Source organism: Barbus barbus (assembly GCF_936440315.1).
Source record: "Barbus barbus genome assembly, chromosome: 19".
Classification (NCBI taxonomy): Eukaryota; Metazoa; Chordata; class Actinopteri; order Cypriniformes; family Cyprinidae; genus Barbus; species Barbus barbus.
In genome coordinates, this window is record NC_136747.1 from 20,658,431 (window position 1) to 20,673,171 (window position 14,741).

Below are 14,741 nucleotides of genomic sequence, written 5' to 3' on the forward strand. Positions count from 1 at the left end.
AAAGACAATATTCAAAGGACCCCCATGTACAGAGTGCTAAAATATTAAAATAATTCGATAAAATAATGTATATTACAGAAGGTCAAGAACTTAATTTTTCAATAATTTGTGAAGGATTTTTATAGATTTAGAAGATTTTTTATAGCTATAGAAGTTAAATGTATTCACAAATAGCAATTTCAACCTGATAAAAATATTTGATAAAATATTAACTTAGGCATAACTACAAAAAATGTATATTCATTATAGCAATTTCCATGACTTTTTGATATTTTATTCATTTTCATGACTTTGCTAGGTCTAGAAATGACATTTTGAAAATTCACTAATTTATCCAGGTTTTCCAAGACTGTGGAAGAGTTTCTTAAAAAAAAGAAGAAGAAGAAGAAGAAGAAGAATTGTTCAGGAATTAATGAATAACAATACTTTGCATCTTGATTTTTACCTTACTCTTTGTCTTAGTTTTAACACTTTTTAACTCTTTGTCTTATTTTAAACCATTTTAAGTTATCTTGCGCCCGCTTTGAATTCTGCCGAGGGCCACCTAGTTTGTGTGTGTGTGTGTGTGTGTGTGTGTGTGTGCGCGCGTAAATATTCCCCTAAACTGCTGGGAATCTTGGGCAAACAAAATTACTGACTAATGGATATTTATGGCTAAGATTGTAGAGAGTAAAAAGAAAAGTCCAAGTCCAATAACAAGTAAATGTCCAGTATTCTATAAATAAGGAGGACCCATGCAACTTTTTTATATATGCGCTTCATTATTACACCAAAGGAGGGCAGTGTTTCACGGTTTATAGTAATATGATCAAACACCTGTTGCCATGCGCAACAGAACACAGGGAATAATGGATTTATGTGAGCATCCATGTGTTACAGGGATGTAGATATTACAAAAACAGATCAAACATTTTTTCTTCAAAGCAACCAGTGACACAACCTCCTCTTTTACCGTTGTTTTACTTTTTATTTGGACTTCGAGGAAAATGTGTTGGGATCATGTTCAAATAATTCTCTGTGACAGCTTCTCAGGTAAAGAAACGTCCATTTGTGAACACTCCAGATCTCAAGAGCGTGTTTGAAGTCATGAAATATTATGTGATTTGAGTGAAAGGAAATAGTCACATGATCAGAGGCGCAGTGTTCTGGTGTTTTTGTAAAAGTTATGGATATTTTCTTTCATGTTGATTGGTAGTTTTATGATTAGACATGCTGTGCAATACTCTTCTTGTAGAAAGTCTGGGTTGTGTGTCAGTGAGCTTCAGTTGGTCAAATGATTCAAATCATTTATTGTTTCTTTCGTGTTTGTAGGTCCAGATCAAACAGAGTCCACTGAGACGACATCAAGTTAGACCTACAAACTGCTCATTTTTATGAGAGAAAGAAAGTCTTTGCTGAGGTGTGAATTCCTTCCTTTCAGTATTTTTTTTCTTCTTCTTTCAGGGCAGTATGGACATTCTCAGCTGAATAATTTATTTTCTGAGAACATATCCAAACATTCTGTTTTAGTTGTTCTAAAAAGAGAGATTTAAAAGTTAAAGGGATGGTTCACCCAAAAATGAAAATTCTGTCATTGATTACTCATCCTCATGTCATTCCAAACCCGTAAGACCTTTGTTCATCTTCGGATAAATTAAGATATTTTTGATGAAATCCGAGAGCTCTCTGACCCTCCATAGACAGCAAGAGTACTACCACGGTTGCACAGAAATGTAGTAAAGACATTGTTCAAATAATCCATGTGACATCAGTGGTTAAACCATAAATTTATGAAGTTACGAGAATACTTTTTGTGTGCAAAGAAAACAAAATTAAAAAATGTATTCAACGATTTCTCTCCTGGGACAGTCCGCTGCCATTATCAAGAGTCAGCAGCAGCACCATACGCATGCGTTGTGGAACTCTCATGAATGAACTATTGTCATTATTTTTGTTGTCAAAAATATTTTAATTAGTGTTCCAAAGATCAATGAATGTCTTACAGGTTTGCAACGACATAAGGGTGAGTAATGAATGACAGAATTTTCTTTTTTGGGTGAACTACCCCTTTAAAGTTGGAATAGGCCTACACTACACCAATATGAACAGATTTTAAAACACTGGGCATCATACACTAACCGACTTTGTAGTCACAGAGGAAAAACTGGCCATCATACACTAAACCAGGGGTTTTCAACCTGTGGGGCGCGCCCCCCCAGGGGGGCGCCAGCACCTGTCAAGGGGGGCGCGAGCATCAATTAATTCAGAGACATTGCCTTGAAGATTTACGAAGACGAGCTTTCAAATCTTCAGCCATCCGCTAGGGGGCAATCAGACTCCCGCTGTTAGGCGACAGTGAGAATGGTGTAAAATAATTTACGGTTAGTCATGTCAGAAATCCAACCATTGGCATGTTGTTATCTCAGAAACGGGCTCAGCCATCACACTGAATCAGGTAAGCTGGTTATATGTGTATGTTTCTTAATGCTACGCACTGGAAATGCAGCAAACAATATGTGAATGATGTTCACGCACTTTGGGCTCGGGGGGGGGGGGGGGGGGGGGGGGGTTGATGTTGGGGGGGGGGGGGGGGGGGGGGGGGGAGTGAAATTAGACAAACTTGGGGGGGCGCATGTCCTAAAAGGTTGAAAACCCCTGCACTAAACGACTGAGGATCACAGACTACCAGACTTTCAAGTTGTTCCATACTAGACTTTCCAAGCTGAGTCCTCTGCACAATCTGACTTTGCTGCAGCATGGAAAAACCTGCTGGTTCGTCTGGCCAGGGGAGAACTGGCCCCCTGACTGAGCCTGGTTTCTGCCAAGGTTTTTTCTCCATTCTGTTACCGATGGAGTTTTGGTTCCTGTCAACTCCAATCTGCAGAGTGCAGACTCCCTCTGATATTTGGCAACTTCTCCAGACTGTAAATCGGGGGAAAAAATGGGGCCCAAACTGTGTAGTGTTTTCCAGCATTTAGCTTGATGTTCCTTGCAATATTCTTTCAACTTAATTTTAAACAACATAACATTCTTGGAATTATTTTGGAACGTTCCAAGAACAAGAAAATGATTTCCTTAATGCTATTAGAACATTAATTTAAGGTTAGCATAATGTTCTTGCAACATTCGTTCAATATGTGTTCTTTTTTTTTTACCAGTAATTAAGGGCTTGTTATTATTAGCATTAGCTTTATAGCTAATAAAATTAGTAGTGTTCTTGGCTAGTCCAGGTTAAATTTTAAGGCTAATATGTACTCTCTGAAATTTGATACATAAATGGAAACCATTTAAAGGCATTTTCAGTGCACTTTCAAGAGACCTATTTTAAGGGCATTTAAAAAGAAAGCATCAGTCTCTCATTCACAATTGACTAGTTTGAGCACACAACGCAAAGGTCATGGCAATTCTTCTGCTAACATTTACTTCAGAGAGAATCCTGAGAATCTACAGTAAATCAACAAAAAGTTTAACACAAAGAAATGGACAGTTGACATTTTTTTTTACTATTGGTTAGACATAAAAAGAAACACAAATTTTATCCAGAAGCATAAAATGATCTGTTTTTGTTTAATTTTATAGCTATTTTAATTGTCCTGTGTGTGAGAGACTCCTCATTGTTGCAGAAATGTATCAAGATGATCATTATGCATAGTTAAATATTTTAGCATTATCTGGTGTGGCCTAAAAATAAATGACTGTCCAATCAAGATAAATAAGTAAAATCAAAAAGCACAACTGATTTTTGAGAACCTCAAGGGATGAACAGACGCACAATCAAACACAGGCTACATATATTTCCAATTCTTTATTTAACGTTACTTTATAAATAAAGGGAGGGTTAAAGATATTACATCAGAACACCAGGCCACTTCAGAATATCCTGTGCATTATATAAAGTGTAGCACCATTTTGGAGACAAATCCAGCGCTGACAGGGAGAATATTTGACCTAATGTTTAATTCAGCAGTATTTCAGAAACAGTACATACAGGAAGAGTCTATGAGACACGAAACAATGAACATTATTAAGACACGTGAGAAACGTCACATAGAAAACAAAATCAGCTGAATAAGCTCTACCGTACTCTTTCAGAATTCCTCGTTTATCATTTCTCACATTATCCCTCATACACTTTCAGGTTTCTTTCCTTTTCCTCGCCGGTTTCGTACCCTTGATGCTCCCATGACTGTTTGTCCTAGATTTCTACATGTCTGTTATTTAAATATTAATCCTACCCCTGGTAATTACATGAGACCTTTCTAAAATAACATAAAAACTGCAGACATATTGACGCAGACAACATTTACAGGCTGTTTTAACACACATATGCAGTGCAACATCTGAGGGCATACAATCCAAGCGCCAGATATGCTCAGAATCTATTCCCTAGTCCACAAAATCGTGTTTTTAGTCTTTGATTAACAATTTTTAAGGCACATTTCTAATTAAAGAGCTAAATAAATCAAATTTAATATTAGGTAAATGTTTTTTTTTTTTAAGTTGCTCAAAACACAATAAAGAATCCTATATACATAGTTCTTGGTACAAAGGAAATAACCAATATATAACATAACGCAAGGACCACAATTAACATAAACATCCACAAATACGCTGCACATCAATGAGGCTGAACACTGATCTCAACCATGGAGAAGCTTCTTCACTGTAGCACAGTGACTAATGTCAGGCATCAAATGCTGGATAGCACACAAGCAACCCATTGTGTAAGATACATCTGAGGTAAATTCAGAATTATACAATAATGGGTCTCGATGCCAGTTATATCTTAATTTTATGTTTAAAGGTTCAAACAGAGAAATATTCTGTCTAGTTCAATCGATTAAGACCAATAATCAATTGAATCAATTTGAACTGAATTTTGGAGGGAGACTTCCAATATAGCAACTAGACATTCGACTATCGCATCTCCTGACCATTGATAACTATTGCAGCAGTTTTGCACACATACAGTCAACACGTGCTTATGAAACCCTGCAGGCATGTAACTACAGATACTTGGATTGTATCTCTATCTACAAAGCGAAGATGGCCAATGTTAGTCTGTTAAACTCGCTGCGACTTGTGAATCTATAGGGCAGAGATCCTCCCTCTCAAGTTTTTGCTTTTTATCCATTTCACTCTCTTCCATCTTGGCGTTTTTCTGGTCGGAGAAGGGCTCAGAAGATGGTGCTCCAGCGTTTGGGTGGAGAGCGAGATCGGCTTTCTCCCTGAGATCGGAGAGAAAACCAGTATGGTCATCGTCGTGTCAATTGCGTAACACGAAACCTTTTCAAAATTGGTGCTTGATTATGCAAGGTCAAAATCAATGTTAGTTCTGAAACACATTACAAAAGAAGAACTGCTGAAGCTTGCACAGAAATAGCACAGAGCATCAGCAGAATGGGTGAAGGACCTCAATGTTCAATGTCAAAACTCAAGAATTTAATAACAAAAATGGCAATGGTGAGTAATTCATATTGTAGGAGCGCTATCAGCCATTACAAGCTATGCTACATTTCGAAAAGAGTGATCTGAGCACTCAGCGTTCTAGCTCTACAGCACAATGGATGTGGAAAGCCAGGCTGATTTGATTGTGTTCTCTGTGTCCTCTATTCAGGAGAGATTGTCATGTGAAAAGTGCAGAAGGGAGAAAAGGAAATTAGGCAAAAGGGCAGATGAGGTAGATGATTTGAGCTAAATGTGAACATCAGTGTCATTCTGCTTTTAAAATGTTAAAAACAGTACCTGTTTAAAGAATTATATGGACCAGATACTTGCAAATGTGTACATTTATAAATATACTACCATTCAATTGTTTGTGATTAGTAAGTGTTTTATATTTGTATTAAGCAAGGATGCCTTGAATTGTTCAAAAGTGACATTTATAAACACAAAATATTGCTATTTCAAATAAATGCTGTTCTTTTGACTTATATTATTATGATTTCAACATTAATAATAATTCAGCTGTCATCACAGGCAAAAAAAAAAAAGTTTAACACATTAAAATAGAAAATGATTATTTTAAATTTTAATATTTCACAATATTGATAAAATTTGATCAAATAATGCAAGGTGAGCATAAAAGATTTTTTTCAAAAACAATTAACTTTTGAATGGTAGTTTATATATACAAATACAATACATACATACAACATTTCATTCCAAACCTGTATGAACTATTTCTATCAGTGACCTATTTTGTTTCCATATCATGAAAATGAATGGTGACCATGGCTATCAAGCAAATCATTTTTTTTTTTCGTTTGGACCTTAAATGATCTTTTTCGTCTTGGTCCCCACCTGCTTTCATTGTATGGAAAAAAAAGCACCTAAGACATGATTATTAACATTTTTACTTTCCATGGATGAAAGAAAGTCATACAGGCTTGGAAAGACATAAGGATGAGTAAATGATGGCAGAATTTTCACTTCAATGTGAACGATTCTTTGAGGTGCAGGTGATATTTCCTTAATCCTCTGAAAATCAAATCTTATTGGCAATCAATGAGAATGAACATGCAGAGATGTGAATATTTTATGCCCTGCACCTGGCAAAAGTTCAAAATGCTTATGTTACAATGAGACTCTCAATGACTGACTGAACATAAGCAAGGTTAGGGCGCATAGAAAGACTCAACTTTGACTGTAAAATTGAAACAGATGAGACAGGCCATCTTTATAACCTAAATAAATATTGATTTTGAAAAGCTTAACTGAATAAAAGACCTTCAATGACTGCTGAAAGACTGCACAGCCCTCACTGACAGGATAGGTGTCATTACTTTAGTGAGAGATAGATATTATTGGACTTGCATACAGAAGGGGACTCTGGGTCACAAACAGAAGCAGTCAATAGTCTTATCAAGGACATTCTCATTCACTTTTTCACATGCCTCTTCAAGCACAGAAAGTGAGTTCTGTATGATTTCAAAGCAATAATCTTTGCAACATCCCGTTATCTAACATTTTTAATAGTCTTAATTACATCTCGATGTTAAAATTGCTTTCTTTGTAGGCATTCGCATAAAGGCGCATCAATCAACTGTAATTGCGCTTAGATGAGAATAACCTTTTTAAAAAGGTAAAAAAAAAAAGATCTTAAATATGTATGACAATCTTTTCAGATCTTTTCAGATAGTCTGTTTTAGGCTCACCAGGTTGAAGATTCTGGAGAGTGTATTCTGTTCCCTTCTGCGTCTGTGAGGTGATCTAATGCTCTCCGAGCCACGCGCTGACGGGGATGCCTAAAACATATAGTTTATGAACACAGAGAGGATACCAGCCTTCTGCTCTTTAATGATATACTATGAATATGTTTTTCTTTGTGATATTATATCAAACTGTGAATCTGAAAAAAGTTAAAAAGCAAAAAACAACAACTGGAGTTTATAATGGTGCAGTATAGTTTCTGTGCTATATGTTTTGATTGGTGATGCATCAGTGCATTTCTGCACTGACATCTACAAATAAAGAGTGCAAAAGGAGGTTGCAGCACAGATAATGTTACATGTTTGCCACATATCAAGTATTATAGGAGGGGGTGATTTAGAGATGGCAAGAGTGAAGCATAGGAGGATAATCATAACATTGGATTATTTACATATTTTATCTACCATAGGAAATGCCAAAGAAAAACACTTTATTTGTGTGTTTGTCAGTTACTAATGCCCAAATACTTCCAATGTTGCATGCCTGCTTTTTGCATGCCTTTATGTTTTGGAGCCTGTGGAGTTAAAGAACATGTGACAAAAACACAGGGGGCGCTGGTGAGTCAGTGAATCAAGACCTGAGAAGGGAGTAGATGGGTTGGAGTATGGGTTTATGAGGGGAAAGAACAGTTCGAAGACCCCTAGAGAGAAAGCTGCTTTACCGGCTGCGACTCAGAAAAAGCCTTGCTGTCTCAAAGTCATCAAGAAGCAGAGAGTCGCTCTGGTTCAGGAGAAATTCCATCAGAAAAGAAAGAGTGCAACAATCAAGGCAAAAAATATATACAGTAGAAAGAAAGAAAGAAAGAAAGAAAGAAAGAAAGAAAGAAAGAAAGAAAGAAAGAAAGAAAGAAACTGAAAAACAAGCAAAAACATGAAACCTCTAATAATGTTCTAATAATTTTAGTGCTTAAGATCACTCTTTTATGTACTATAGCACAGCTAAAAGCTGTGGAAATCCATAATCACATGAACAGTTCGGGTAAAACTACAACAGATTTCTTAAGTAATGCCTATTTCATGCAGTCTGGCATTACAAAATGTGTTCTGAATTGAAATTGCGCATCTCATAAGGAGTGCGAAGTTAACAAGTGCAAAAATCATATTGAAAGCATTAAATGTGGCTAAATTGAAACCACAATGCAATAATGCTTAATAACTCCACTAAAAATGTCATGGGCCTAAATTTCATGGCCCTTTTTTGATTTGGGTAAAATGAACCCATTCAACCAATAAATCATCCAATCCCACAGGTTAACGAGAAGATCGCATAAAGCGCAGCAAAAAGTTCAGCAGCTGTAATTAGAGCGATGCATTGGTTAATTCATAAAGAAGAGAACAAATGATTAAGATACGTGACAGATCTATTAGAAACGAGACATAGGACAGGAAGGCATCCTGCAGTCAGCCAATCAGATCGTTTATGAGAGTGTCTGTGAATGCAAACGTGAATCACATCAAAGATGAATGACGTACCAGGCCCAATAGTTCTCTCCACTGCACATGAAACAAAAAAGAATGTAGAATGATAAACTTTCTTCTTAGATGAAATTACAATTTCATTGCTGGACACGAGAGTGCATAGAAAATGATTTTGCGTCACATTCTAGTCATATCTATCTGCTAGGAAACAGCTGTATTATTAATTTAAGTGGGTGGTGGGAACCTCATGGTTAATAGAGGTAATGATGGCCTAATAGAGTGTTACAAATTTCACATTCTTGCTCTGTCACCATTTATATCCTGAGCGAAGCACTTTTTCAGCAGAATTTTGCTTCAAATTGTCTCGAAATAACTATAAATGCATATACCAAGAGCATTTTAAACCATGAGATTAGATGCATGCCAGTAGAAAAATGGGATGTGAGACTTACCCTCGACTTGGGACGAGGAGAGGACCCCTTCAAGAAAACAAATTAAAACTTTTAGTCAAGGACAATTTTAAGAATTCAAAAAGCAGAGCCACATCTTTTAATTTAGAGGCCTGAGTATTATAACGAGACGTTTGGTTATCCAGCATAATACAAATAAGATAAGCAATCCTTGAACACAGACTTTTCATTTTAAAGATGTTTACGGGGTCGATCATTAGGCTTCCTTGCAGTTCAGATGAATAATGAAGGCAGAGACTGTATATTTTTAATGAACAAGCCCACAGAACTGAGGAACAACTGTGCAATTAGTGTTTCCCAGAAAACCATTTTTAATTTAGGACATGAGTAATGGGGAAATGTTAACACTTGTATTTAGCTTCCACAGAACTGATTTTATGTTTTCAGGGGGAAAAAAATAAATCTACATGCTGGTTTGAGGTCATGCCATCTGAAAGTGGAATTTGACACATTTTCACATCACATCTTACATCACAAAATAAAAAAGGTGATGTTAAAGGAGAACAATCGACTTCTCTGTCACGTAAACGTTACACACATACAAGAGTATATTCTAAAATTTTCATCTGAAATAGTGACTTTCAAAGAGTGACTCATTCTTTACTACATAGCAGAGAATCTAACACTAGTGATGTAAGTGTGTGTAATGTTGTCTGTCTCACAGAAAAACAAGTCTGGACTATTGTAGCAAAGAAAACATAGGCTGCATGTTGAACATGACGACAAACTTGGCCTGCGAACTTAGACGGCAAATGGCCAGACACATTGTGGCATGTCTAGGACCAAAGCTTGCCTTATGTTTCGATTGTCATGCTGAAGTTTAAGCTTAACCTCTTCTAATATATTTGACCTGATGCATTGGTTGAGGTAATGTTTCCCTGCTGCTCAGTGCTGTGAGAGCGGGAACAAACTCTTTGGATCGGTGGGAGCTAAAGATGAGGACAAAGGGAGGTGTGAAAATGTTATTATCGTGTCTTAGGTCGAATTGATTTCTTTTCTGGGGCTGCATTTGTTGGTTTCACATCACTCTTTGAAGTTTGGGACTTGTAAAAATCCATACCAGCACACGTGCATACTTACAAGGCTCCTGAAGAAATGCACCACAGGGTTGACATCTCCACGACGACGGGTGGAAGAGTGCTGGGGTCTCTGTGGAGAGGAGGAGAGATGACCACGAAATGAGCCCTTCAAATAAATGAAAGAGAAACGTCTAGTGTCAAGCTGCAACATACATTAGCACGACAACTTCTTGGACTGGAAAGACAGTCATTAAAGATTCACAATTTAGCCACAAATGAACAGGTAAAAATGGAAATAAAAATATCATGCTTATCTTAATTTACCTTTGCACCTAAATTGACATGCTTTGAAGGAGGTATGAGTGTCAATAGATGAAGCTCTACCTAGAGGCAGTAATTGAATTGCACTTTTCCTGCAGAACAGCAATGTAATGATATCACTTGCACTGTAAACAGCTGTGCCCAAAGCTTCTTAATGCTGTGAAAATTCATTGGTTTTAATATATGCGCAATTTCACCGTGATTGATTGCTACTGAGGAAGCCAAAAAAAATAAAAAATCTCATAAATATAATCAGTTGCTAAAGCAGATTGAACAGGCTTTGAACATTGATCTTTGAAGGAACATTATTTTGAACCAGATTCAGCTATTTGTTCAATGTCAGCAGGATTTAAGATCAAATTTTTGTTCAATTGCTGCATGAAATGAAACTTGGAGAATCTTACTATTATCTGGTTACAAGACTGGAATATATTTATAATTTCACTGACATACATATTAACTGTTTTGAATGTAGCTTTAAAATGGTACATTATTGTACATTATTTATAAATTAAAAATATTTGATGGCAAATAAACAGAACCTCAAATACTAGGACTTAAATAATGAGCGGTACACAGATGGCGAACTGCATGCACATTGTAGAATGTGTATCAACCAATATGCAAAACTGAGAAAAATGTAATTTTTTTTAATGCAGTTGTAAAATGAAACTCTGACTCTCAGATTATGAGAACAGGCAGCCCATTTGCAGTGCAGAGTTAGTTTGAATTTGAGTATTTGTGTGTGTCTGTAAACCACATCCAATTGAATGCAATTGAGTTCTAAACTATATTGAAATTCAGCTATATTCTAATTATTCCCCAAGAAATTTATAGCAAGAAGTTGTCATAGACCATGCCAATGTTTGGAAAACACATTTTAGAAAAAAAAAAAAAAAAAGTGACTCACCTTTCCCTTTTTCTTTTTGTCCCCACCGAAGAACCTGCCAATCTGATCCAGGAGACCAGGGGACTTCTTCTTCCTGCCCAGCCCGAAGGGGCTTTGCCCAGAGGTGCTTGCAGTGGCCATTCTAGGTGTTGCTCTGTTTGGTGGTCTACAGTCTGGACGGCCCACGAATGTCCTTCTTCACTCAATCCAAAGTCCGCTCTGAGGACACTCTGCAAACCTTCTCGATAGTCTTCGGCGCTTCTAAGGAAGAAGGGCTGGCCTTTGAAGGTGTCATCCCCTCTGTTGCATGGCATCACGGGAGATGAGGTGGGTCTGTAATAGCGTCAGTGATTCTGGGCCGGTGCCAGGCATTCTTTCGAGTCCTTGTGTGACCGCGGAGGGTGTCACTACCCTGCTCTCTGATAAAAGGAGCTGCTATTGTTCTAGTCCACATCTGCCTCGACTTGGGCTGAGCACAACAAGGCCTGCCTATGAAAAAGAAGCAGAGCGCTGTGAAGAACGGCTTCAGCACAATCAAACCATTGTTGTGATGACTCATGTTCATTATACAAATAGTTTACATTGAGAAATTGCATATGGTATATTGCAACGTGTGGGGTTTGGAATTGTTAGCTTCAGACATATGTTGCCATGTGCTTTATCATACCGTATGAATGAAACGTCTCCAGAGGTTTAAACAACACAGACACACCCTGATGATGTCATGCGACAGTTGAGGAGGCACGCCTTCTATTATTTCATTGATAAATTTTATTTCAAAATGCTGTGAACTAGTTCTTGAACGGATTTCTTGAAGTAGGTCTTGTCACTTGTATCGTGAATAAACGGTGCAATCTGCACTCGCCGCTTGCTCTGTTGCCTTCCCATCTTGAAATATTCACAAATTAATTCATTTTCAATGACTTTGTAATTCATTAACCTACCGCTGTGTGTGATACTCAGCATGGTGTCCACCGTGCTTTTCAGAGAAACATTATGAACACACGGACAAATCCGTCTCTGTTGAGGGTAAAGTGCTGCTAAAAATGCTGTTGGCTTTAGCATGCTGTTTTTTCCTGCTTTTTTCAAACAATCGACAGTTGTTTGTGCTGCGAGTTTGGCCAAAGAACAAAGGCCACTGTGTTTCGTAGTAAAAATATGCTGTATTTATTATTTACTCATTCATTTTAAAAAATGTATTCAGTTTTGTTGTTTTACTATCTTTTGCCAAAAAAATCTAAAATTCTGATCATATAAATGAAGGCTTTTCCTTCGCTATGATCACCCAGATGTGAGGCTGCAATTTCATTTGTCCTCAAGATGTTTTCCACAAGGTCATTAGTAGAGGAAATTCATTCAAGCTAGAGATCCAGCAATCCTACTGAGCAAATAGGCATAAGGTAAAATAATGATGAGGCATATAAAAAATAGCTCAGGAAATATAAAAAACACAGCGCAGGCAAAAAATGATGCACAGAATTTGTAAACACATCCAGTCAATTTCATATACAATCAAATCTAGACCTGCAGTAATTTACAAATAATGCCATATGATTGCTGATTAATCTGTATAAATGCACTATGCACCAATGACATAATTTGGTTTTATCTCCCAAAGTGTAGACAATGCAGAGCATTAAAACCCACACATGTTAGAGATAAAATAATGTAAGAAACATAGCCAAATTTTAGTATTAAGTAGACAATTTGATATGGGAACCCTCAGGTGGTTTCTTACAACAATCTGTGCTTCTCAATCATAAGCATATATGAGTGGAATTAAACACAAACAGATTTTCACAAATGTTTCAGTTGTTTATTACTGTATATTTCATGTGCAATTATACTGTGAGCTGATGAGGACACATTGAGTATTTGCAAAAGTTCACAGCATCCTCTCAAAACATGCCCTTCACAAGTGTTTGCCTATGCACATATTCAACTAGGCTAGCCTGGCCTCAGTCTCAATTTATAGCAAGCCCCGTGTCTCTATAAATGGAGCTAGAAGCTTGTGTTTGTTCACTCTGGCCAGTCCACAGAAGCTCATCTGTTGGCTGAAGGGCTGGCTATCTACAAACCTCCCACTGCTCTTTAAGAGATCAGTGCAGGAATGCAGAGAGTGGGCAGGTTGCACTGCAAGTGGCCTTGTGTTGAAGACCAGAGACTTTGTTGCCCAGAAAGGGGTGAAAGACACACAGGGGCAAACAATACAATTCTTGATGTGATCTTGTGGGACACAAACATGGGAGAGAGCCCAAAACAACGAGAAGAATGCGGATCACGACCAAGACGCCCACAGAGCAGCTTTGGCCCCACCACCACTTCCATTTGCGATGGAGAAATCCCTGTGAAATTGTCTGTAGACTAACTCTGTGTGTAGCTTAAATAGATATTTCCCCTGAAAAAGTCACTCATTTATCTCTGATTGGGAATACAAAATGACATGATTGATCTTCACACACACACACACACATATATATATATATATATATATATACACAGTAATGTTTCATTTTTCAAATTTCTAAAAGTCCTAACATTTCTGATTATTTCAGATTTAAATTAGAATCCCAATCCCCACTGCATAATGTGCATAAATATCCTGTTAACCATAAATATAGTTCATGAACAAATATGGTAACTCTTTGTTGCAAAGTGAACATTTCTGTGAGTTTTTGCCCATGCATGGCAGTGCGAAGTGAGGGCATGATATTGTTGTGACATAAAACAAATGGCAGCATTATGCTTATGTCCAGCATTGAGAGAGGATGCCAAGAGTTGATGGAATCATTGGCGGCCCATCACTGAGGCATTAGCATCGCCTTGTTTACCCGCCAGAAGGAACAATTAGGACAGGCCTCCGGCACACTGAGATCAGATATACCAAGGACAAAGTGCATAGAGAAGTGCTGGTTTGTTGTTGTTGGTGGATTACTGAATTTATGTTACGACTATTCAAAACCTATCCAAAAAAAGTTTATTGAATTTGTTTATTGTACTGAATTAGCACATCAGTACACAACAATAACATGACCAAAAATATTTAAATTCCAGAAAAGCTTTTGTTTCATAGAAAATGAAGCTTGATTGAGATTCCAAGTAAACCTGTAATCTCTCGTCAACGCCATTAAGCATTCACAATGGCTATTCTTCATGACTCCAGTGACCCGAGCACTGAGATACAGGAGGGAGGTGGCCGCGGTTACCAGAGGACATGTGTAATATCAACACTTTCCGGTGACCACATTGATGAAGGATTGTGGATCCTAGAAATGAACAACACATGACTGGCAGGCAGTGTGACATATGGCACGACATAAGAGTTTGTCTATGGGATGTGTACAGGACATAGAGGGTTGTGTTACAGAATCAAAGCTTTACTAGAGGAGCCCTGTCCCTGAGTGCTGCACAGACCGAACGCACAATGAAGCCT

At 37.4% G+C, this 14,741-nt stretch overlaps 1 protein-coding gene across 5 annotated transcripts; it reads right to left on the bottom strand.

Annotated features, from left to right (window-relative positions):
- Nucleotides 1-3,766: 3,766 nt before the first annotated feature.
- Nucleotides 3,767-11,642, bottom strand: LOC306884996 (myelin basic protein-like). Of its 5 annotated transcripts, none has more exons than XM_079441300.1 (7): nt 11,330-11,571; nt 10,160-10,228; nt 9,062-9,088; nt 8,664-8,684; nt 7,853-7,911; nt 7,137-7,226; nt 3,768-5,207 (listed from the first exon to the last, which is right to left on the bottom strand). In XM_079441300.1, the coding sequence occupies exons 1-7, from the start codon at nt 11,447-11,449 to the stop codon at nt 5,036-5,038; spliced, it is 558 nt and encodes a 185-aa protein (XP_079297426.1). In that variant the 5' UTR covers nt 11,450-11,571; the 3' UTR covers nt 3,768-5,035. The 5 variants fall into 5 exon arrangements, with proteins under 5 accessions (XP_079297428.1, XP_079297427.1, XP_079297426.1 ...); XM_079441299.1 differs by having other exon boundaries at nt 10,160-10,264; XM_079441302.1 differs by lacking the exon at nt 7,853-7,911 and having other exon boundaries at nt 3,767-5,207.
- Nucleotides 11,643-14,741: the final 3,099 nt, after the last annotated feature.

Bases quoted from the DNA above. Each gene is read 5' to 3' on its own strand.
- LOC306884996 (XM_079441298.1), bottom strand. From the start codon at position 11,622: ATGCCATGCAACAGAGGGGATGACACCTTCAAAGGCCAGCCCTTCTTC. The intron at 9,089-10,159 runs GTAAGTATGCAC...GTTTTCTTGAAG, and splicing joins TGCATTTCTTCAGGAGCCTT to GGGTCCTCTCCTCGTCCCAA. The intron at 5,208-8,663 runs GTACGTCATTCA...CTCCGATCTCAG, and splicing joins GGAGAGAACTATTGGGCCTG to GGAGAAAGCCGATCTCGCTC.